We start from the raw sequence: 25,667 nt of genomic DNA on the forward strand, positions 1-25,667 counted from the left end.
GGGTGATGGTGTGGGGTGGTAGTGTGGGGGTGACGGTGTTGGGTGATGGTGTGGGGGTGATGGTGAGGGATGGTAGTGTGGGGGTGATGGTGTGGGGTGGTGGTGTGGTGTGGGGTGATGGTGTGTGGTGGTAGTGTGGTGGTGTGGGGTGATGGTGGGGGTGACAGTGTTCGGTGATGGTGTGGGGTGGTAGTGTGGGGATGATGGTGTGGGGGTGTGGGGGGATGGTGTGTGGTGGTAGTGTGGGGGTGATGGTGTGGGGGTGTGGGGTGATGGTGGGGGTGACGGTGTTGGGTGGTGGTGTGGGGGTGATGGTGAGGGATGGTAGTGTGGGGGTGATGGTGTGGGATGATGGTGTGTGGTGGTAGTGTGGTGGTGTGTGGTGGTAGTGTGGAGGGGATGGTGTGGTGGTAGTGTGGAGGTGTGGGGTGATGGTGGGGGTGATGGTGTGGGGTGGTGGTGTGGGGTGATGGTGTGGGGGTGATGGTGTGGGGGTGTGGGGTGGGGGTGTGGGGTGATGGTGTGGGGTGGTAGTGTGGGGGTGATGGTGTGTGGTGGTAGTGTGGTGGTGTGTGGTGGTAGTGTGGAGGGGATGCATTTGGCCTCAAATCATCACCTCAATATTCAAATGAATTGGTAAATTACCATTTATGAAAATAATGTGTTTAACCAATTCAACCGCTGAGCAAGTCATTTGGACTGATCATTACTTTACATTTTTTATGCCTTTTTTTAAAGTCATGCCCCCCTCTGTCCTTGACTTGTCCTAAATCAGTCTATATAACATACTGTCAGTGTTAACAATCATATCACAAACACAACTATAACAACTATAACCAGTAATACACTCTTAGAAAAAAATGTGTTATCTAGAACCTAAAAGGGTTCTATGGATGTCCCCATAGGAGAACCCTTTGGGAAAAAAACATTTTTGGTTCCAGGTTGAACCCATTTGGGTTCCCTGTAGAACACTTTCCACAGATGATTCTACACGGAACCCAAAAGGGTTCTACCTGGAACCAAAAAGCAGTAGAGGGGTGTAGATGAATCACTAAATAAACTTCAGTTGGTGCTAAACACGGCTGCTAGAATCTTGACTAGAACCAACACATTTGATCATATTACTCCAGCGCTAGCCTCTCTACACTGGCTTCCTGTTAAAGCTAGGGCTGATTTCAAAGCTTTACTGCTAACCTACAAAGCGTTACATCTTTATGATTTGGTCCTGCCGTACATACTTACACGTACGCTATGGTCACAAGACGCAGGCCTCCTTATTGTCCCTAGGATTTCTAAGCAAACAGCTGGAGGCAGGGCTTTCTCCTATAGAGCTCTATTTTTATGCAATGATCTGCCTATCCATGTGAGAGACACAGACTCTGTCTCAACCTTGAAGGCTTTACTGAAGACTCAGAAGGTCCTATGATTGAGTGTAGACTGGCCCAGGGATCCGAAGGTGAACGGCAAGGCACTGGAGCGAAGAACTGCCCTTGCTGTCTGCCTGGTCGGCTCCACTGGGATTCTCTGTAGGGCCTGCTCCCCTCCAACAGTAGGGCCTGCCCCCCTCCTTCTCCCTACAGTAGGGACTGCTCCCCTCCTTCTCCCTACAGTAGGGTCTGTTCCCCTCCTCCCTACAGTGGGGCCTGCTCCCCTCCTTCTCCCTACAGTAGGGCCTGCTCTGCTCCTTCTCCCAACAGTAGGGCCTGCTCCCCTCCTTCTCCCAACAGTAGGGCCTGCTCTGCTCCTTCTCCCTACAGTAGGGCCTGCTCTCCTCCTTCTCCCTTCAGTCGGGCCTGCTCCCCTCCTTCTCCCTACAGTAGGGCCTGCTCTGCTCCTTCTCCCTACAGTAGGGCCTGCTCTGCTCCTTCTCCCTACAGTAGGGCCTGCTGCCCTCCTTCTCCCTACAGCAGGGCCTGCTCCCCTCCTTCTCCCAACAGTAGGGCCTGCTCCCCTCCTTCTCCCAACAGTAGGGCCTGCTCCCCTCCTTCTCCCAACAGTAGGGCCTGCTCCCCTCCTTCTCCCGACAGTAGGGCCTGCCCCCCTCCTTCTCCCGACAGTAGGGCCTACTCCCCTCCTTCTCCCGACAGTAGGGCCTGCTCCTCTCCTTCTCCCTACAGTAGGGCCTGCTCCTCTCCTTCTCCCTACAGTAGGGCCTGCTCCCCTCCTTCTCCCTACAGTAGGGCCTGCTCCCCTTCTTCTCCCTGCAGTAGGGCCTGCTCCCCTCCTTCTCCCTACAGTAGGGCCTGCTCCCCTCCTTCTCCCTACAGTAAGGCCTGCTCCGCTCCTTCTCCCTACAGTAGGGCTTGCTCCCCTCCTTCTCCCTACAATAGGGCCTGCTCCCCTCCTTCTCCCTACAGTAAGGCCTGCTCCGCTCCTTCTCCCTACAGTAGGGCCTGCTCTGCTCCTTCTCCCTACAGTAGGGCCTGCTCCCCTCCTTCTCCCTACAGTAGGGCCTGCTCCCCTCCTCCCTACAGTAGGGCCTGCTCCCCTCCTTCTCCCTACAGTAGGGCCTGCTCGGCTCCTTCTCCCTACAGCAGGGCCTGCTCCCCTCCTCCCTACAGTAAGGCCTGCTCCGCTCCTTCTCCCTACAGTAGGGCCTGCTCTGCTCCTTCTCCCTACAGTAGGGCCTGCTCTGCTCCTTCTCCCTACAGTAGGGCCTGCACCCCTCCTTCTCCCTACAGTAGGGCCTGCCCCCCTCCTTCTCCCTACAGTAGGGCCTGCTCTGCTCCTTCTCCATACAGTAGGGCCTGCTCCCCTCCTTCTCCCTACAGTAGGGCCTGCTCTGCTCCTTCTCCCTACAGTAGGGCCTGCACCCCTCCTTCTCCCTACAGTAGGGCCTGCCCCCCTCCTTCTCCCTACAGTAGGGCCTGCTTCTCTCTTTCTCCCTACAGTGGGGCCTGCTCCTCTCCTTCTCCCTACAGTAGGGCCTGCTCCCCTCCTTCTCCCAACAGTAGGGCCTGCACCCCTCCTTCTCCCTACAGTAGGGCCTGCCCCCCTCCTTCTCCCTACAGTAGGGCCTGCTCCTCTCCTTCTCCCTACAGTAGGGCCTGCCCCCCTCTTTCTCCCTACAGTAGGGCCTGCTCCCCTCCTTCTCCATACAGTAAGGCCTGCTCCCCTCTTTCTCCCTACAGTAGGGCCTGCTCCGCTCCTTCTCCCTACAGTAGGGCCTGCACCCCTCCTTCTCCCTACAGTAGGGCCTGCACCCCTCCTTCTCCCTACAGTAGGGCCTGCTCCGCTCCTTCTCCCTACAGTAGGGCCTGCTCTGCTCCTTCTCCCTACAGTAGGGCCTGCTCCGCTCCTTCTCCCTACAGTAGGGCCTGCTCCGCTCCTTCTCCCTACAGTAGGGCCTGCTCCCCTCCTTCTCCCTACAGTAGGGCCTGCTCCCCTCCTTCTTTCTCCCTACAGTAGGGCCTGCTCCCCTCCTTCTTTCTCCCTACAGTAGGGCCTGCCCCCCTCCTTCTCCCAACAGTAGGGCCTGCTCGGCTCCTTCTCCCTACAGCAGGGCCTGCTCCCCTCCTCCCAACAGTAGGGCCTGCTCGGCTCCTTCTCCCTACAGCAGGGCCTGCTCCCCTCCTCCCTACAGTAGGGCCTGCTCCCCTCCTTCTCCCTACAGTAGGGCCTGCTCCCCTCCTTCTCCCTACAGTAGGGCCTGCTCCGCTCCTTCTCCCTACAGTAGGGCCTGCTCCCCTCCTTCTTTCTCCCTACAGTAGGGCCTGCTCTCCTCCTTCTCCCTACAGTAGGGCCTGCTCCCCTCCTTCTCCCTACAGTAGGGCCTGCTCCCCTCTTTCTCCCTACAGTGGGGCCTGCTCCTCTCCTTCTCCCTACAGTAGGGCCTGCCCCCCTCTTTCTCCCTACAGTAGGGCCTGCCCCCCTCCTTCTCCATACAGTAAGGCCTGCTCCCCTCTTTCTCCCTACAGTAGGGTCTGCTCCGCTCCTTCTCCCTACAGTAGGGCCTGCTCCCCTCCTTCTCCCTACAGTAGGGCCTGCTCCCCTCTTTCTCCCTACAGTGGGGCCTGCTCCTCTCCTTCTCCCTACAGTAGGGCCTGCCCCCCTCTTTCTCCCTACAGTAGGGCCTGCCCCCCTCCTTCTCCATACAGTAAGGCCTGCTCCCCTCTTTCTCCCTACAGTAGGGCCTGCTCCGCTCCTTCTCCCTACAGTAGGGCCTGCTCCGCTCCTTCTCCCTACAGTAGGGCCTGCTCCCCTCCTTCTCCCTACAGTAGGGCCTGCTCCGCTCCTTCTCCCTACAGTAGGGCCTGCTCCCCTCCTTCTCCCTACAGTAGGGCCTGCTCCCCTCCTTCTCCCTACAGTAGGGCCTGCACCCCTCCTTCACCCTACAGTAGGGCCTGCTCCCCTCCTTCTCCCAACAGTAGGGCCTGCTCCCCTCCTTCTCCCTACAGTAGGGCCTGCTCGGCTCCTTCTCCCTACAGCAGGGCCTGCTCCCCTCCTTCTCCCTACAGTAAAGCGTGTGCAAGCAAGGAGGCCTACAAACCTGACTCAGTTACACCAGCTCTGTCAGGAGGAATGGGCCAAAATTCACCCAACTTATTGTGGGAAGCTTGTAGAAGGCTACCAGACACGTTTCACCCAAGTTAAACAATTTAAAGGCAATGCTACCAAATACTAATTGAGTGTATGTAAACTTCTGACCCACTGGGAATGTGATGAAAGAAATAAAAGCTGAAATAAATCATTCTTTCTACTATTATTCTGACATTTCACATTCTTAAAATAAAGTAGTGATCCTAACTGACCCAAGACAGCAGGGAATTGTGAAAAACTGAGTTTAAATGTATTTGGCTAAGGTGTATGTAAACTTCCGACTTCAAATGTATAACAACAGATGAAATAAATTAAGTAAAGTATGATGGGTGAGTTGGTACGCGAGGAGAAGTGAACCATGCATAAGTATCTCATAACTAATGGTGAATGAAGAACAGGGCCATTCTATTGTACTGGTCTATATGTATGTACCCTCTATCAGTCCACCGAATCCAAGCGGCCTTATCAGTCTAGTCTGGCCTACATGGAATACACAGTGAGAGTGTGCGTAATTTACAATGACAAGAAGACCAAGACGAATGGATAGACACGATGTGTTAGCTCTGCTACAAGATCTGAATGGAAACGGCTCAGATGGAAGAAATTAATCATGACATCTCTGATGATTATTTTTCTGATTCTGAGCCTCATCCTGAACCTACACCTCCGAGGACTATGCCTCATCCTGAACCTACACCCCCGAGGACTATGCCTCATCCTGAAACTACACCTCCGAGGACTAGGCCTCATCCTGAACCTACACCCCCGAGGACTAGGCATCCTGAACCTACACCTCCGAGGACTAGGCCTCATCCTGAACCTACACCCCCGAGGACTAAGCCTCATCCTGAACCTACACCTCCGAGGACTAGGCCTCATCCTGAACCTACACCTCCGAGGACTAGGCCTCATCCTGAACCTACACCTCCGAGGACTAGGCCTCATCCTGAACCTACACCTCCGAGGACTAGGCCTCATCCTGAACCTACACCTCCGAGGACTAGGCCTCATCCTGAACCTACACCTCCGAGGACTAGGCCTCATCCTGAACCTACACCCCCGAGGCCTAGGCCTCATCCTGAACCTACACCTCCGAGGACTAGGCCTCATCCTGAACCTACACCCCCGAGGCCTAGGCCTCATCCTGAACCTACACCCCCGAGGCCTAGGCCTCATCCTGAACCTACACCTCCGAGGACTAGGCCTCATCCTGAACCTACACCCCCAAGGACTAGGCATCCTGAACCTACACCTCCGAGGACTAGGCCTCATCCTGAACCTACACCCCCGAGGACTAGTCCTCATCCTGAACCTACACCTCCGAGGACTAGGCCTCATCCTGAACCTACACCTCCGAGGACTAAGCCTCATCCTGAACCTACACCCCCGAGGACTAGGCCTCATCCTGAACCTACACCCCCGAGGCCTAACTGCAAAAACAGCCAGAACGGTGCGCACTGAGCAGGTGCCTGTGCCACCACCAAATGAAACAGTGAGACAGCGGAGAGGAAGGGACGGCATCGTTTGGATCCTACGGGCCGATTATCAGCACAAAATGTCATCACTGAGAGAGCAGGCCCTACATCGCAAGCAAAAGACAACATCAGAAATGCACTCACCGGCTTTTGTTGTTTATGTGACATGGACAGGCTCCAGCACATGTGGCTGATGCGCACAGGGAGCAAGGAGACCGTATGGATAGAACAAGCAAGTGACAATGCTACGGGCCGATTATCATACATATATCTCAAACGTTTTATGAATACAACTGGAAATTTGTAAGGAAAATATCAAAGGAAATTTACTGTCGATATTAGATTAATTGAGGTATATAGTATTATTCACAAAATCATTGTTTTCAAATGATACTGTATTAATCGTGTTAACTTTCCCCAAATTCCACGGTTTTCCATAAATCCTGGTTGAAGAATTCCTGGATTTCCTCCTTATTCCCTCGTTATTCCTTCGTTATTCCCTCGTTATTCCAAGAGTCTTTCAACCAGGATTTCTGGGAAAGCGGGGAATTTGGGGAAAGTTAAGGAAAACGTGCAACCCTATAGAGACTATTCCTTATGCCTGCTGTCTTGACATAATCTTCCGGCTATCAATCAATATCTATTCATTTTAAATCAACATTGTAGCAATGTCCGTGTCTGTCCTGTGCCTTGGTGTGCTATGAACGCAGTACAGAGAATAGATGTACCATTGGACTTGACTCAGGGGCTGTTCTAGTTGGTAAGACAGCACAAAAAGATCTGGGACCAGTCTACAACTAGAGCTTAAAAACAGACTGATTACCCAAGGTTCTGGGTTCTAGAACCTAAAAAACTGATTGCCCAAGGTTCTGGGTTCTAGAACCTAAAAGACTGATTGCCCAAGGTTCTGGGTTCTAGAACCTAAAAGACTGATTACCCAAGGTTCTGGGTTCTAGAACCTAAAAGACTGATTGCCCAAGGTTCTGGGTTCTAGAACCTAAAAGACTGATTGTCCAAGGTTCTGGGTTCTAGAACCTAAAAGACTGATTGCCCAAGGTTCTGGGTTCTAGAACCTAAAAGACTGATTACCCAACGTTCTGGGTTCTAGAACCTAAAAGACTGATTGCCCAAGGTTATGGGTTCTAGAACCTAAAAGACTGATTGTCCAAGGTTCTGGGTTCTGTTAACCAGGCAGTCAAAAGGCTGGCTTTTAGTCAGAAAGACTGTTTCTCTAAGCCAAGGCAACACCAGGGGCAAGTAGCGTGGTGGCGAGATGCAGACCTGGTAGGTTTAAATACTATTGGAAATCTTTCAAATACTTTTAGCAATTGCTTTAGCCTGCATATATTGCCAGATGGGCAGGATTTACACTTGCAACTCTTCTATTTGTTTTATTGTGCCAGGCAAACTCAATCAAGCCCAGATGAAGTATTTGAAATGATTTCAAAAAATATTTGAACTCCGGTCTGCCTGGGTGTTGGGTGCTATTTCTGCATAGAACATTGTGACTCTCGTGTGACACGACTAGCTAAACGTTGACAGGATCTAATAACTCAGCTCTGTTGGTCACACTAACTTTGTCTGTCTGTGCTCAACACAAGACGCTGTCTCTGAATAGAATAGACTAGGCTGTGTGTATGTTCGATATGACTTCATTCAAGTACTGCAAAAACACTTTGTTGCTCAAAGTGACAGAAAACATTCTAGAACATTCGTTGCGACATGCTATACATTCTTTCTGTCTCTCTTTGAGAGCCAACCACCTCTTCCCATGTAGTTTTGCTTGCGATAAGTCAGTCAGTTTATCACTGCAGGCAAACAAACAGTACCAATACAGTGCACTACTTTTGAACAGGGCCCATATTGCTCCGGTCAAAAGTAGTGCACTATGTAGTGGATTAGGGTGCCATTTCAGACACATTCATAAAGTCTGAAACTACAACAACAAAAAACAGTCAAGATTTCACACCTCCTGACCTTTTTAAAGGATTAGAGTGTAAAGACTAAGGCCTCTGCAAATTACAAGACCGGAACATAAAACAAACCAGACACAATTAAAATCTATTCAAAACAAACCAACTAAAACACACCACAGACATACTGATCCGTTTGGACAGGTATGAATTGGTTCCCAAGCAGTGGAGTTCATCAGGTGAGTCCCCACCTCAAGGACAAGTCCAGGGTAGTTCCTCCCTGTTTCGGCCCGTTAGCTTCCGTTTCGTGCCTAATGAACAAGACCCCGCTGTCCTCCAGCCGTCCATCCGTGTGTCTACGAAGCAATGAACACTGTCAGGGTTACCTCCTCACCTCCCTCACCCAATGAGGTAACTGTGTGGTCCTGAAAATAATCCCCTTGTTTGTAAATCCACCAATCACCTTCCCTAGTCCCTACGCATGTGTCCGCCTCCTTCCTGTTTCAGCATGAAGTGAGGCTCTAACAGTTCAGACAGGAAGTAGTCCCTGTTAATGGCAGGGAATGTGTTGAGGGCGTATTGACTTGTAAACTAGCGAGGGAGAGCAGTGGCTTCACTGCCAGTCAGTTGTCCACCTTCACAGGGCCTGAGTCGGGGTTCGATAGTTCCTCAGTGCTGGGCTCTGCCCTGGGGTCAACAAGATCTGCCCTGGGGTCAACAGGCTCTGCCCTGGGGTCAACAGGCTCTGATGGAGCCCACACTCCTCTCACTCCACTGTCCTCCTCCTCTCCATTCACTATCTTCTCCCACTGGCAAAGGTTCTCCCTGTGGAAACACAATCAGAATATCAAAAGGCTTTTTACTACTAACTCTGACTTTGCTGTTGCTTACTTGTCCCTAGCTATCTGAAGATGAATGTACTAACTGTGACTGTGACATGTGGTTGTCTCTCCTAGCTATCTGAAGATGAATGTACTGTGATATGTGGTTGTCTCTCCTAGCTATCTGAAGATGAATACACTAACTGTGACTGTGACATGTGGTTGTCTCTCCTAGCTATCTGAAGATGAATACACTAACTGTGATATGTGGTTGTCTCTCCTAGCTATCTGAAGATGAATACACTAACTGTGATATGTGGTTGTCTCTCCTAGCTATCTGAAGATGAATACACTAACTGTGATATGTGGTTGTCTCTCCTAGCTATCTGAAGATGAATACACTAACTGTGATATGTGGTTGTCTCTCCTAGCTATCTGAAGATGAATACACTAACTGTGATATGTGGTTGTCTCTCCTAGCTATCTGAAGATGAATACACTAACTGTGATATGTGGTTGTCTCATCTAGCTATCTGAAGATGAATGTACTGTGATATGTGGTTGTCTCTCCTAGCTATCTGAAGATGAATACACTAACTGTGACTGTGACATGTGGTTGTCTCTCCTAGCTATCTGAAGATGAATACACTAACTGTGATATGTGGTTGTCCCACCTAGCTATCTGTAGATGAATGTACTGTGATATGTGGTTGTCTCTCCTAGCTATCTGAAGATGAATGTACTAACTGTGATATGTGGTTGTCTCTCCTAGCTATCTGAAGATGAATGTACTAACTGTGACTGTGATATGTGGTTGTCTCTCCTAGCTATCTGAAGATGAATACTCTAACTGTGACTGTGGTATGTGGTTGTCTCTCCTAGCTATCTGAAGATGAATGTACTGACTGTGACTGGTGGTTGTCTCTCCTAGCTATCTGAAGATGAACGTACTGACTATGATATGTAGTTGTCTCACCTAGCTATCTGAAGATGAATGTACTAACTGTGACTGTGATATGTGGTTGTCTCTCCTAGCTATCTGAAGATGAATGTACTAACTGTGGTATGTGGTTGTCTCTCCTAGCTATCTGAAGATGAATGTACTAACTGTGACTGTGATATGTGGTTGTCTCTCCTAGCTATCTGAAGATGAATGTACTAACTGTGGTATGTGGTTGTCTCTCCTAGCTATCTGAAGATGAATATACTAACTGTGACTGTGATATGTGGTTGTCTCTCCTAGCTATCTGAAGATGAATATACTAACTGTGATATGTGGTTGTCTCACCTGGCTATCTGTAGATGAATACACTAACTGTGACTATGATATGTGGTTGTCTCACCTAGCTATCTGTAGATGAATGTACTGACTATGACTGTGATATGTGGTTGTCCCACCTAGCTATCTGAAGATGAATGTACTGACTATGACTGTGATATGTGGTTGTCTCTCCTAGCTATCTGTAGATTAATGTACTGACTATGACTGTGATATGTGGTTGTCTCTCCTAGCTATCTGAAGATGAATATACTAACTGTGACTGTGATATGTGGTTGTCTCTCCTAGCTATCTGTAGATTAATGTACTAACTGTGACTGTGATATGTGGTTGTCTCTCCTAGCTATCTGAAGATGAATATACTAACTGTGATATGTGGTTGTCTCTCCTAGCTATCTGTAGATGAATACACTAACTGTGTTTGTGTGTGTGTGTGTGTGTGTGTGTGTGTGTGTGTATATCTTTCTCTCTCTGTGTGTGTGTGTATATATCTGTGTGTGTGTGTGTGTGTCTATATATCTGTGTATGTATGTATATCTGTCTCTCTCTCTGTGTGTGTGTGTGTGTGTGTGTGTGTGTGTGTGTGTGTGTGTGTGTGTGTGTGTGTGTGTGTGTATATACAGTTGAAGTCGGAAGTTTACATACACCATAGCCAAATACATGACATTCCTGACATTTAATCCTAGTAAAAAATTGCCTGTCTTAAGTCAGTTAGGATCATCACTTTATTTTAAGAATGTGAAATGTCAGAATAATAGTAGAGAGAATGATTTATTTCAGCTTTTATTTCTTTCATCACATTCCCAGTGGGTCAGAAGTTTACATACACTCAATTAGTATTGGGTAGCATTGCCTTTAAATTGTTTCACTTGGGTCAAACGTTTCAGGTAGCCTTCCACAAGCTTCCCACAATAAGTTGGGTGAATTTTGGCCCATTCCTCCAAACAGAGCTGGTGTAACTGAGTCAGGTTGGTAGGCCTCCTTGCTTGCACACGCTTTTTCAGTTCTACCCACAAATTTTCTATAGGATTGAGGTCAGGGCTTTGTGATGGCCACTCCAATACCTTGACTTTGTTGTCCTTAAGCCATTTTGCCACAACTTTGGAAGTCTGCTTGGGGTCATTGTCCATTTGGAAGACCCATTTGCTAACCAATCTTTAACTTCCTGACTGATGTCTTGAGATGTTGCTTCAATATATCCACATCATTTTCCTACCTCATGATGCCATCTATTTTGTGAAGTGCACCAGTCCCTCCTGCAGCAAAGCACCCCCACAACATGATGTTGCCACCCCCGTGCTTCACGGTTGGGATGGTGTTCTTCGGCTTGCAAGCCTCCCCCTTTTTCCTCCAAACATAACGATGGTCATTATGGCCAAACAGTTCTATTTTTGTTTCATCAGACCAGAAGACATTTCTCCAAAAAGTACGACCGTAGTCTGGCTTTTTTATGGCGGTTTTGGAGCAGTGGCTTCTTCCTTGCTGAGCGGCCTTTCAGGTTATGTCGAAATAGGACTCGTTTTACTGTGGATATAGATACTTTTGTACCTGTTTTCTTCAGCATCTTCACAAGGTCCTTTGCTGCTGTTCTGGGATTGATTTGCACTTTTCGCACCAAAGTACGCTTCATCCTGAGCGGTATGATGGCTGCGTGGTCCCATGGTGTTTATACTTGCATACTATTGTTTGTACAGATGAAGGTGGTACATTCAGGCGTTTGGAAATTGCTCTCAAGGATGAACCAGACTTGTGGAGGTCTACAATTTCTTTTCTGAGGTCATGGTGATGATTTCTTTGGATTTTCCCATGATGTCAAGCAAAGAGGCACTGAGTTTGAAGGTAGGCCTTGAAATACATCCACAGGTACACCTCCAATTGACTCAAATGATGTCAATTAGCCTATCAGAAGCTTTGAAAGCCATGACATCATTATCTGGCATTTTCCAAGCTGTTTAAAGGCACAGTCAATCTAGTGTATGTAAACTTCTGACCCACTGGAATTGTGATACACTGAATTATAAGTGAAATAATCTGTCTGTAAACAATTGTTGGAAAAAGTACTTGTGTCATGCACAAAGTAGATGTCCTAACCGACTTGCCAAAACTATAGTTGTTAACAAGAAATTTGTGGAGTGGTTGAAAAACAAGTTTTAATGACTTCAACCTAAGTGTATGTAAAATTCCGACTTCAACTGTATATGATGTGTGTGTAGTCCATGTAATTTATGGTGTGTGTAGTGAATGTAATATATGGTGTGTGTAGTGAATGTAATATATGGTGTGTGTAGTGAATGTAATATATGGTGTGTGTAGTCCATGTAATATATGGTGTGTGTAGTCCTTGTAATATATGGTGTGTGTAGTCCATGTAATATTTGGTGTGTGTAGTCCTTGTAATATATGGTGTGTGTAGTCCTTGTAATATATGGTGTGTGTAGTCCATGTAATATATGGTGTGTAGTCCATGTAATATATGGTGTGTAGTCCATGTAATATATGGTGTGTGTAGTCCTTGTAATATATGGTGTGTGTAGTCCTTGTAATATATGGTGTGTGTAGTCCATGTAATATATGGTGTGTGTAGTCCTTGTAATATATGGTGTGTGTAGTCCTTGTAATATATGGTGTGTGTAGTCCTTGTAATATATGGTGTGTGTAGTGAATGTAATATATGGTGTGTGTAGTCCTTGTAATATATGGTGTGTGTAGTGAATGTAATATATGGTGTGTGTAGTGAATGTAATATATGGTGTGTGTAGTCCTTGTAATATATGGTGTGTGTAGTCCTTGTAATATATGGTGTGTGTAGTCCTTGTAATATATGGTGTGTGTAGTGAATGTAATATATGGTGAATGTAATATATGGTGTGTAGTGAATGTAATATATGGTGTGTAGTCCTTGTAATATATGGTGTGTGTAGTCCTTGTAATATATGGTGTGTAGTCCTTGTAATATATGGTGTGTGTAGTCTATGTAATATATGGTGTGTGTAGTCTATGTAATATATGGTGTGTGTAGTCCATGTAATATATGGTGTGTGTAGTCTATGTAATATATGGTGTGTAGTCCATGTAATATACGGTGTGTGTAGTCTATGTAATATATGGTGTGTAGTCCATGTAATATACGGTGTGTGTAGTCTATGTAATATATGATGTGTGTAGTCTATGTAATATATGGTGTGTGTAGTCCTTGTAATATATGGTGTGTGTAGTCCTTGTAATATATGGTGTGTGTAGTCCTTGTAATATATGGTGTGTGTAGTGAATGTAATATATGGTGTGTGTAGTCCTTGTAATATATGGTGTGTGTAGTGAATGTAATATATGGTGTGTGTAGTCCATGTAATATATGGTGTGTGTAGTCCTTGTAATATATGGTGTTGTAGTGAATGTAATATATGGTGTGTAGTCCATGTAATATATGGTGTGTAGTCCATGTAATATACGGTGTGTGTAGTCTATGTAATATATGATGTGTGTAGTCTATGTAATATATGGTGTGTGTAGTGAATGTAATATATGGTGTGTAGTCCATGTAATATATGGTGTGTAGTCCATGTAATATACGGTGTGTGTAGTCTATGTAATATATGGTGTGTGTAGTCTATGTAATATATGGTGTGTGTAGTCTATGTAATATATGGTGTGTAGTCCATGTAATATATGGTGTGTGTAGTGAATGTAATATATGGTGTGTAGTGAATGTAATATATGGTGTGTGTAGTGAATGTAATATATGGTGTGTGTAGTCTATGTAATATACGGTGTGTGTAGTCCATGTAATATATGATGTGTGTAGTCCATGTAATATATGGTGTGTAGTCCATGTAATATATGGTGTGTGTAGTCCTTGTAATATATGGTGTGTGTAGTCCTTGTAATATATGGTGTGTAGTCCATGTAATATATGGTGTGTAGTCTATGTAATATACGGTGTGTGTAGTCTATGTAATATATGATGTGTGTAGTCCATGTAATATATGGTGTGTAGTGAATGTAATATACGGTGTGTGTAGTCCATGTAATATATGGTGTGTGTAGTCCATGTAATATATGGTGTGTAGTCCATGTAATATATGGTGTGTAGTCTATGTAATATATGGTGTGTAGTCCATGTAATATATGGTGTGTAGTCTATGTAATATATGGTGTGTAGTGAATGTAATATACGGTGTGTGTAGTCTATGTAATATATGGTGTGTGTAGTCCATGTAATATATGGTGTGTAGTGAATGTAATATACGGTGTGTGTAGTCCATGTAATATATGATGTGTGTAGTCCATGTAATATATGGTGTGTAGTGAATGTAATATATGGTGTGTAGTGAATGTAATATATGGTGTGTAGTCTATGTAATATATGGTGTGTAGTGAATGTAATATATGGTGTGTAGTGAATGTAATATATGGTGTGTAGTGAATGTAATATATGGTGTGTAGTGAATGTAATATATGGTGTGTAGTGAATGTAATATATGGTGTGTAGTCTATGTAATATACGGTGTGTGTAGTCTATGTAATATATGGTGTGTGTAGTCTATGTAATATATGATGTGTGTAGACCATGTAATATATGGTGTGTGTAGTCCATGTAATATATGGTGTGTAGTCCATGTAATATACGGTGTGTGTAGTCTATGTAATATATGGTGTGTGTAGTGAATGTAATATATGGTGTGTGTAGTGAATGTAATATATGGTGTGTGTAGTCCATGTAATATATGGTGTGTGTAGTCCTTGTAATATATGGTGTGTGTAGTGAATGTAATATATGGTGTGTGTAGTCCATGTAATATATGGTGTGTGTAGTCCTTGTAATATATGGTGTGTGTAGTGAATGTAATATATGGTGTGTGTAGTCCATGTAATATATGGTGTGTAGTCCATGTAATATATGGTGTGTGTAGTCCATGTAATATATGGTGTGTGTAGTCCATGTAATATATGGTGTGTAGTCCATGTAATATATGGTGTGTAGTCCATGTAATATATGGTGTGTGTAGTCCTTGTAATATATGGTGTGTGTAGTCCATGTAATATATGGTGTGTGTAGTCCTTGTAATATATGGTGTGTGTAGTCCTTGTAATATATGGTGTGTGTAGTCCTTGTAATATATGGTGTGTGTAGTGAATGTAATATATGGTGTGTGTAGTCCTTGTAATATATGGTGTGTGTAGTGAATGTAATATATGGTGTGTGTAGTGAATGTAATATATGGTGTGTGTAGTCCTTGTAATATATGGTGTGTGTAGTCCTTGTAATATATGGTGTGTGTAGTCCTTGTAATATATGGTGTGTGTAGTGAATGTAATATATGGTGAATGTAATATATGGTGTGTAGTGAATGTAATATATGGTGTGTGTAGTCCTTGTAATATACGGTGTGTGTAGTCCATGTAATATATGATGTGTGTAGTCCATGTAATATATGGTGTGTAGTCCTTGTAATATATGGTGTGTGTAGTGAATGTAATATATGGTGTGTGTAGTCCATGTAATATATGGTGTGTAGTCCATGTAATATACGGTGTGTGTAGTCTATGTAATATATGATGTGTGTAGTCTATGTAATATATGGTGTGTAGTCCATGTAATATACGGTGTGTGTAGTCTATGTAATATATGGTGTGTAGTCCATGTAATATACGGTGTGTGTAGTCTATGTAATATATGATGTGTGTAGTCTATGTAATATATGGTGTGTGTAGTCCTTGTAATATATGGTGTGTGTAGTCCTTGTAATATATGGTGTGTGTAGTCTATGTAATATATGGTGTGTGTAGTCCTTGTAATATATGGTGTGTGTAGTGAATGTAATATATGGTGAATGTAATATATGGTGTGTAGTGAATGTAATATATGGTGTGTGTAGTCCATGTAATATATGGTGTGTAGTCTATGTAATATACGGTGTGTGTAGTCTATGTAATATATGATGTGTGTAGTCTATGTAATATATGGTGTGTAGTCCATGTAATATACGGTGTGTGTAGTCTATGTAATATATGGTGTGTAGTCCATGTAATATACGGTGTGTGTAGTCTATGTAATATATGATGTGTGTAGTCTATGTAATATATGGTGTGTGTAGTCCTTGTAATATATGGTGTGTGTAGTCCTTGTAATATATGGTGTGTGTAGTCCTTGTAATATATGGTGTGTGTAGTCCTTGTAATATATGGTGTGTGTAGTGAATGTAATATATGGTGTGTGTAGTCCTTGTAATATATGGTGTGTGTAGTGAATGTAATATATGGTGTGTGTAGTCCATGTAATATATGGTGTGTGTAGTCCTTGTAATATATGGTGTGTGTAGTCCTTGTAATATATGGTGTGTGTAGTCCTTGTAATATATGGTGTGTGTAGTGAATGTAATATATGGTGTGTAGTCCATGTAATATATGGTGTGTAGTCCATGTAATATACGGTGTGTGTAGTCTATGTAATATATGATGTGTGTAGTCTATGTAATATATGGTGTGTGTAGTGAATGTAATATATGGTGTGTAGTCCATGTAATATATGGTGTGTAGTCCATGTAATATATGGTGTGTGTAGTCTATGTAATATAGGGTGTGTGTAGTCCATGTAATATATGGTGTGTGTAGTCTATGTAATATATGGTGTGTGTAGTCCTTGTAATATATGGTGTGTAGTGAATGTAATATATGGTGTGTAGTCCATGTAATATATGGTGTGTAGTCTATGTAATATACGGTGTGTGTAGTCTATGTAATATATGGTGTGTAGTGAATGTAATATATGGTGTGTGTAGTCCTTGTAATATATGGTGTGTAGTCTATGTAATATATGGTGTGTGTAGTCCTTGTAATATATGGTGTGTAGTCTATGTAATATATGGTGTGTGTAGTCCTTGTAATATATGGTGTGTGTAGTCCTTGTAATATACGGTGTGTGTAGTCCATGTAATATACGGTGTGTGTAGTCCTTGTAATATACGGTGTGTGTAGTCCATGTAATATATGGTGTGTGTAGTCCTTGTAATATATGGTGTGTAGTCTATGTAATATATGGTGTGTGTAGTCCTTGTAATATATGGTGTGTAGTCTATGTAATATATGGTGTGTGTAGTCCTTGTAATATATGGTGTGTAGTCTATGTAATATATGGTGTGTGTAGTCCATGTAATATACGGTGTGTGTAGTCCATGTAATATATGATGTGTGTAGTCCATGTAATATATGGTGTGTGTAGTCCATGTAATATATGGTGTGTAGTCCATGTAATATATGGTGTGTAGTCTATGTAATATATGGTGTGTAGTCTATGTAATATATGGTGTGTAGTGAATGTAATATACGGTGTGTGTAGTCTATGTAATATATGGTGTGTGTAGTCCATGTAATATATGGTGTGTAGTGAATGTAATATACGGTGTGTGTAGTCTATGTAATATATGGTGTGTGTAGTCCATGTAATATATGGTGTGTAGTGAATGTAATATACGGTGTGTGTAGTCCATGTAATATATGATGTGTGTAGTCCATGTAATATATGGTGTGTGTAGTCCATGTAATATATGGTGTGTAGTGAATGTAATATATGGTGTGTGTAGTCCATGTAATATATGGTGTGTAGTCCATGTAATATACGGTGTGTGTAGTCCATGTAATATATGGTGTGTGTAGTCCATGTAATATATGGTGTGTGTAGTCCATGTAATATATGATGTGTGTAGTCCATGTAATATATGGTGTGTGTAGTCCTTGTAATATATGGTGTGTGTAGTCCATGTAATATATGATGTGTGTAGTCCTTGTAATATATGGTGTGTGTAGTCCATGTAATATATGATGTGTGTAGTCCATGTAATATATGGTGTGTGTAGTCCTTGTAATATATGGTGTGTGTAGTCCATGTAATATATGATGTGTGTAGTCCATGTAATATATGGTGTGTAGTCCTTGTAATATATGGTGTGTAGTCCATGTAATATATGATGTGTGTAGTCCATGTAATATATGGTGTGTGTAGTCCTTGTAATATATGGTGTGTGTAGTCCTTGTAATATACGGTGTGTGTAGTCCATGTAATATATGATGTGTGTAGTCCATGTAATATATGGTGTGTAGTCCATGTAATATATGGTGTGTGTAGTCCATGTAATATATGGTGTGTAGTCTATGTAATATATGGTGTGTAGTCTATGTAATATACGGTGTGTGTAGTCCTTGTAATATATGGTGTGTGTAGTCCATGTAATATATGGTGTGTAGTCTATGTAATATATGGTGTGTAGTCTATGTAATATATGGTGTGTGTAGTGAATGTAATATATGGTGTGTGTAGTCCATGTAATATATGGTGTGTGTAGTCCTTGTAATATATGGTGTGTGTAGTCCATGTAATATATGGTGTGTAGTCTATGTAATATACGGTGTGTGTAGTCCTTGTAATATATGGTGTGTGTAGTCCATGTAATATATGGTGTGTAGTCTATGTAATATATGGTGTGTAGTCTATGTAATATATGGTGTGTAGTCTATGTAATATATGGTGTGTGTAGTCCATGTAATATATGGTGTGTAGTCTATGTAATATACGGTGTGTGTAGTCCATGTAATATATGGTGTGTAGTCTATGTAATATACGGTGTGTGTAGTCTATGTAATATACGGTGTGTGTAGTCCATGTAATATATGGTGTGTGTAGTCTATGTAATATATGGTGTGTGTAGTCCATGTAATATATTGTGTGTGTAGTGAATGTAATATATGGTGTGTGTAGTCCATGTAATATATGGTGTGTGTAGTCCATGTAATATATGGTGTGTGTAGTCCATGTAATATATGGTGTGTAGTCTATGTAATATATGGTGTGTAGTCTATGTAATATATGATGTGTGTAGTCTATGTAATATATGGTGTGTGTAGTCCTTGTAATATATGGTGTGTGTAGTAAATGTAATATATGGTGTGTGTAGTGAATGTAATATATGGTGTGTGTAGTCCATGTAATATATGGTGTGTAGTCCATGTAATATATGGTGTGTGTAGTCCATGTAATATATGGTGGGTGTAGTCCATGTAATATATGGTGTGTAGTCCATGTAATATATGGTGTGTAGTCCATGTAATATATGGTGTGTGTAGTCCTTGTAATATATGGTGTGTGTAGTCCATGTAATATATGGTGTGTGTAGTCCTTGTAATATATGGTGTGTGTAGTCCTTGTAATATATGGTGTGTGTAGTCCTTGTAATATATGGTGTGTGTAGTGAATGTAATATATGGTGTGTGTAGTCCTTGTAATATATGGTGTGTGTAGTGAATGTAATATATGGTGTGTGTAGTGAATGTAATATATGGTGTGTGTAGTCCTTGTAATATATGGTGTGTGTAGTCCTTGTAATATATGGTGTGTGTAGTCCTTGTAATATATGGTGTGTGTAGTGAATGTAATATATGGTGAATGTAATATATGGTGTGTAGTGAATGTAATATATGGTGTGTGTAGTCCTTGTAATATACGGTGTGTGTAGTCCATGTAATATATGATGTGTGTAGTCCATGTAATATATGGTGTGTAGTCCTTGTAATATATGGTGTGTGTAGTGAATGTAATATATGGTGTGTGTAGTCCATGTAATATATGGTGTGTAGTCCATGTAATATACGGTGTGTGTAGTCTATGTAATATATGATGTGTGTAGTCTATGTAATATATGGTGTGTAGTCCATGTAATATACGGTGTGTGTAGTCTATGTAATATATGGTGTGTAGTCCATGTAATATACGGTGTGTGTAGTCTATGTAATATATGATGTGTGTAGTCTATGTAATATATGGTGTGTGTAGTCCTTGTAATATATGGTGTGTGTAGTGAATGTAATATATGGTGAATGTAATATATGGTGTGTAGTGAATGTAATATATGGTGTGTGTAGTCCATGTAATATATGGTGTGTAGTCTATGTAATATACGGTGTGTGTAGTCTATGTAATATATGATGTGTGTAGTCTATGTAATATATGGTGTGTAGTCCATGTAATATACGGTGTGTGTAGTCTATGTAATATATGGTGTGTAGTCCATGTAATATACGGTGTGTGTAGTCTATGTAATATATGATGTGTGTAGTCTATGTAATATATGGTGTGTGTAGTCCTTGTAATATATGGTGTGTGTAGTCCTTGTAATATATGGTGTGTGTAGTCCTTGTAATATATGGTGTGTGTAGTCCTTGTAATATATGGTGTGTGTAGTGAATGTAATATATGGTGTGTGTAGTCCTTGTAATATATGGTGTGTGTAGTGAATGTAATATATGGTGTGTGTAGTCCATGTAATATATGGTGTGTGTAGTCCTTGTAATATATGGTGTGTGTAGTCCTTGTAATATATGGTGTGTGTAGTCCTTGTAATATATGGTGTGTGTAGTGAATGTAATATATGGTGTGTAGTCCATGTAATATATGGTGTGTAGTCCATGTAATATACGGTGTGTGTAGTCTATGTAATATATGATGTGTGTAGTCTATGTAATATATGGTGTGTGTAGTGAATGTAATATATGGTGTGTAGTCCATGTAATATATGGTGTGTAGTCCATGTAATATATGGTGTGTGTAGTCTATGTAATATAGGGTGTGTGTAGTCCATGTAATATATGGTGTGTGTAGTCTATGTAATATATGGTGTGTGTAGTCCTTGTAATATATGGTGTGTAGTGAATGTAATATATGGTGTGTAGTCCATGTAATATATGGTGTGTAGTCTATGTAATATACGGTGTGTGTAGTCTATGTAATATATGGTGTGTAGTGAATGTAATATATGGTGTGTGTAGTCCTTGTAATATATGGTGTGTAGTCTATGTAATATATGGTGTGTGTAGTCCTTGTAATATATGGTGTGTAGTCTATGTAATATATGGTGTGTGTAGTCCTTGTAATATATGGTGTGTGTAGTCCTTGTAATATACGGTGTGTGTAGTCCATGTAATATACGGTGTGTGTAGTCCTTGTAATATACGGTGTGTGTAGTCCATGTAATATATGGTGTGTGTAGTCCTTGTAATATATGGTGTGTAGTCTATGTAATATATGGTGTGTGTAGTCCTTGTAATATATGGTGTGTAGTCTATGTAATATATGGTGTGTGTAGTCCTTGTAATATATGGTGTGTAGTCTATGTAATATATGGTGTGTGTAGTCCATGTAATATACGGTGTGTGTAGTCCATGTAATATATGATGTGTGTAGTCCATGTAATATATGGTGTGTGTAGTCCATGTAATATATGGTGTGTAGTCCATGTAATATATGGTGTGTAGTCTATGTAATATATGGTGTGTAGTCTATGTAATATATGGTGTGTAGTGAATGTAATATACGGTGTGTGTAGTCTATGTAATATATGGTGTGTGTAGTCCATGTAATATATGGTGTGTAGTGAATGTAATATACGGTGTGTGTAGTCTATGTAATATATGGTGTGTGTAGTCCATGTAATATATGGTGTGTAGTGAATGTAATATACGGTGTGTGTAGTCCATGTAATATATGATGTGTGTAGTCCATGTAATATATGGTGTGTGTAGTCCATGTAATATATGGTGTGTAGTGAATGTAATATATGGTGTGTGTAGTCCATGTAATATATGGTGTGTAGTCCATGTAATATACGGTGTGTGTAGTCCATGTAATATATGGTGTGTGTAGTCCATGTAATATATGGTGTGTGTAGTCCATGTAATATATGATGTGTGTAGTCCATGTAATATATGGTGTGTGTAGTCCTTGTAATATATGGTGTGTGTAGTCCATGTAATATATGATGTGTGTAGTCCTTGTAATATATGGTGTGTGTAGTCCATGTAATATATGATGTGTGTAGTCCATGTAATATATGGTGTGTGTAGTCCTTGTAATATATGGTGTGTGTAGTCCATGTAATATATGATGTGTGTAGTCCATGTAATATATGGTGTGTAGTCCTTGTAATATATGGTGTGTAGTCCATGTAATATATGATGTGTGTAGTCCATGTAATATATGGTGTGTGTAGTCCTTGTAATATATGGTGTGTGTAGTCCTTGTAATATACGGTGTGTGTAGTCCATGTAATATATGATGTGTGTAGTCCATGTAATATATGGTGTGTAGTCCATGTAATATATGGTGTGTGTAGTCCATGTAATATATGGTGTGTAGTCTATGTAATATATGGTGTGTAGTCTATGTAATATACGGTGTGTGTAGTCCTTGTAATATATGGTGTGTGTAGTCCATGTAATATATGGTGTGTAGTCTATGTAATATATGGTGTGTAGTCTATGTAATATATGGTGTGTGTAGTGAATGTAATATATGGTGTGTGTAGTCCATGTAATATATGGTGTGTGTAGTCCTTGTAATATATGGTGTGTGTAGTCCATGTAATATATGGTGTGTAGTCTATGTAATATACGGTGTGTGTAGTCCTTGTAATATATGGTGTGTGTAGTCCATGTAATATATGGTGTGTAGTCTATGTAATATATGGTGTGTAGTCTATGTAATATATGGTGTGTAGTCTATGTAATATATGGTGTGTGTAGTCCATGTAATATATGGTGTGTAGTCTATGTAATATACGGTGTGTGTAGTCCATGTAATATATGGTGTGTAGTCTATGTAATATACGGTGTGTGTAGTCTATGTAATATACGGTGTGTGTAGTCCATGTAATATATGGTGTGTGTAGTCTATGTAATATATGGTGTGTGTAGTCCATGTAATATATTGTGTGTGTAGTGAATTTAATATATGGTGTGTGTAGTCCATGTAATATATGGTGTGTGTAGTCCATGTAATATATGGTGTGTGTAGTCCATGTAATATATGGTGTGTAGTCTATGTAATATATGGTGTGTAGTCTATGTAATATATGATGTGTGTAGTCTATGTAATATATGGTGTGTGTAGTCCTTGTAATATATGGTGTGTGTAGTAAATGTAATATATGGTGTGTGTAGTCCATGTAATATATGGTGTGTAGTCCATGTAATATACGGTGTGTGTAGTGAATGTAATATATGGTGTGTGTAGTCCATGTAATATATGGTGTGTGTAGTCCATGTAATATATGGTGTGTAGTCCATGTAATATATGGTGTGTGTAGTCTATGTAATATATGGTGTGTAGTCTATGTAATATATGGTGTGTAGTCCATGTAATATATGGTGTGTGTAGTCCATGTAATATATGGTGTGTGTAGTCTATGTAATATATGGTGTGTGTAGTGAATGTAATATATGGTGTGTAGTCCTTGTAATATATGGTGTGTAGTCCATGTAATATATGGTGTGTGTAGTCTATGTAATATATGGTGTGTAGTCTATGTAATATATGGTGTGTAGTCCATGTAATATATGGTGTGTGTAGTCCATGTAATATATGGTGTGTGTAGTCCATGTAATATATGGTGTGTGTAGTGAATGTAATATATGGTGTGTGTAGTCCTTGTAATATATGGTGTGTGTAGTGAATGTAATATATGGTGTGTGTAGTCCATGTAATATATGGTGTGTGTAGTCCTTGTAATATATGGTGTGTGTGTAGTCCTTGTAATATATGGTGTGTGTAGTCCTTGTAATATATGGTGTGTGTAGTGAATGTAATATATGGTGTGTGTAGTCCTTGTAATATATGGTGTGTGTAGTGAATGTAATATATGGTGTGTGTAGTGAATGTAATATATGGTGTGTGTAGTCCTTGTAATATATGGTGTGTGTAGTCCTTGTAATATATGGTGTGTGTAGTCCTTGTAATATATGGTGTGTGTAGTGAATGTAATATATGGTGAATGTAATATATGGTGTGTAGTGAATGTAATATATGGTGTGTAGTCCTTGTAATATATGGTGTGTAGTCCTTGTAATATATGGTGTGTGTAGTGAATGTAATATATGGTGTGTGTAGTCCATGTAATATATGGTGTGTAGTCCATGTAATATACGGTGTGTGTAGTCTATGTAATATATGATGTGTGTAGTCTATGTAATATATGGTGTGTGTAGTGAATGTAATATATGGTGTGTAGTCCATGTAATATATGGTGTGTAGTCCATGTAATATATGGTGTGTGTAGTCTATGTAATATATGGTGTGTGTAGTCTATGTAATATATGGTGTGTGTAGTCTATGTAATATATGGTGTGTGTAGTCCTTGTAATATATGGTGTGTAGTGAATGTAATATATGGTGTGTGTAGTCCATGTAATATATGGTGTGTAGTCCATGTAATATATGGTGTGTAGTCCATGTAATATATGGTGTGTAGTGAATGTAATATATGGTGTGTGTAGTCCTTGTAATATATGGTGTGTAGTCTATGTAATATATGGTGTGTGTAGTCCTTGTAATATATGGTGTGTAGTCTATGTAATATATGGTGTGTGTAGTCCTTGTAATATATGGTGTGTAGTCTATGTAATATATGGTGTGTGTAGTCCATGTAATATACGGTGTGTGTAGTCCATGTAATATATGGTGTGTGTAGTCCTTGTAATATATGGTGTGTGTAGTCCTTGTAATATACGGTGTGTGTAGTCCATGTAATATACGGTGTGTGTAGTCCTTGTAATATACGGTGTGTGTAGTCCATGTAATATATGGTGTGTGTAGTCCTTGTAATATATGGTGTGTAGTCTATGTAATATATGGTGTGTGTAGTCCTTGTAATATATGGTGTGTAGTCTATGTAATATATGGTGTGTGTAGTCCTTGTAATATATGGTGTGTAGTCTATGTAATATATGGTGTGTGTAGTCCATGTAATATACGGTGTGTGTAGTCCATGTAATATATGATGTGTGTAGTCTATGTAATATATGGTGTGTGTAGTCCATGTAATATATGGTGTGTAGTCCATGTAATATATGGTGTGTAGTCTATGTAATATACGGTGTGTGTAGTCTATGTAATATATGGTGTGTAGTGAATGTAATATATGGTGTGTGTAGTCCATGTAATATATGGTGTGTAGTCCATGTAATATATGGTGTGTAGTCTATGTAATATATGGTGTGTAGTCCATGTAATATATGGTGTGTAGTCTATGTAATATATGGTGTGTAGTGAATGTAATATACGGTGTGTGTAGTCTATGTAATATATGGTGTGTGTAGTCCATGTAATATATGGTGTGTAGTGAATGTAATATACGGTGTGTGTAGTCTATGTAATATATGGTGTGTGTAGTCCATGTAATATATGGTGTGTAGTGAATGTAATATACGGTGTGTGTAGTCCATGTAATATATGATGTGTGTAGTCCATGTAATATATGGTGTGTGTAGTCCATGTAATATATGGTGTGTAGTGAATGTAATATATGGTGTGTGTAGTCCATGTAATATATGGTGTGTAGTCCATGTAATATACGGTGTGTGTAGTCCATGTAATATATGGTGTGTGTAGTCCATGTAATATATGGTGTGTGTAGTCCATGTAATATATGATGTGTGTAGTCCATGTAATATATGGTGTGTGTAGTCCTTGTAATATATGGTGTGTGTAGTCCATGTAATATATGATGTGTGTAGTCCTTGTAATATATGGTGTGTGTAGTCCATGTAATATATGATGTGTGTAGTCCATGTAATATATGGTGTGTGTAGTCCTTGTAAT

The 25,667-nt window shown here is 41.2% G+C and overlaps 1 protein-coding gene across 1 annotated transcript in view; it reads right to left on the bottom strand.

The window, feature by feature from the left end:
• Positions 1-8,543: 8,543 nt before the first annotated feature.
• The window catches only part of LOC129812678 (cAMP and cAMP-inhibited cGMP 3',5'-cyclic phosphodiesterase 10A-like), a 117,006-nt gene continuing 99,882 nt past the window's right edge, over positions 8,544-25,667 (bottom strand). The window contains exon 21 of the mRNA XM_055864493.1: positions 8,544-8,752. Coding sequence (XP_055720468.1) covers positions 8,551-8,752 — 202 coding nt within the window. The 3' untranslated portion in view covers positions 8,544-8,550. The remainder of the gene's footprint in view (positions 8,753-25,667) is intronic.

Source organism: Salvelinus fontinalis, chromosome 1 (assembly GCF_029448725.1).
Source record: "Salvelinus fontinalis isolate EN_2023a chromosome 1, ASM2944872v1, whole genome shotgun sequence".
Lineage (NCBI taxonomy): Eukaryota > Metazoa > Chordata > Actinopteri > Salmoniformes > Salmonidae > Salvelinus > Salvelinus fontinalis.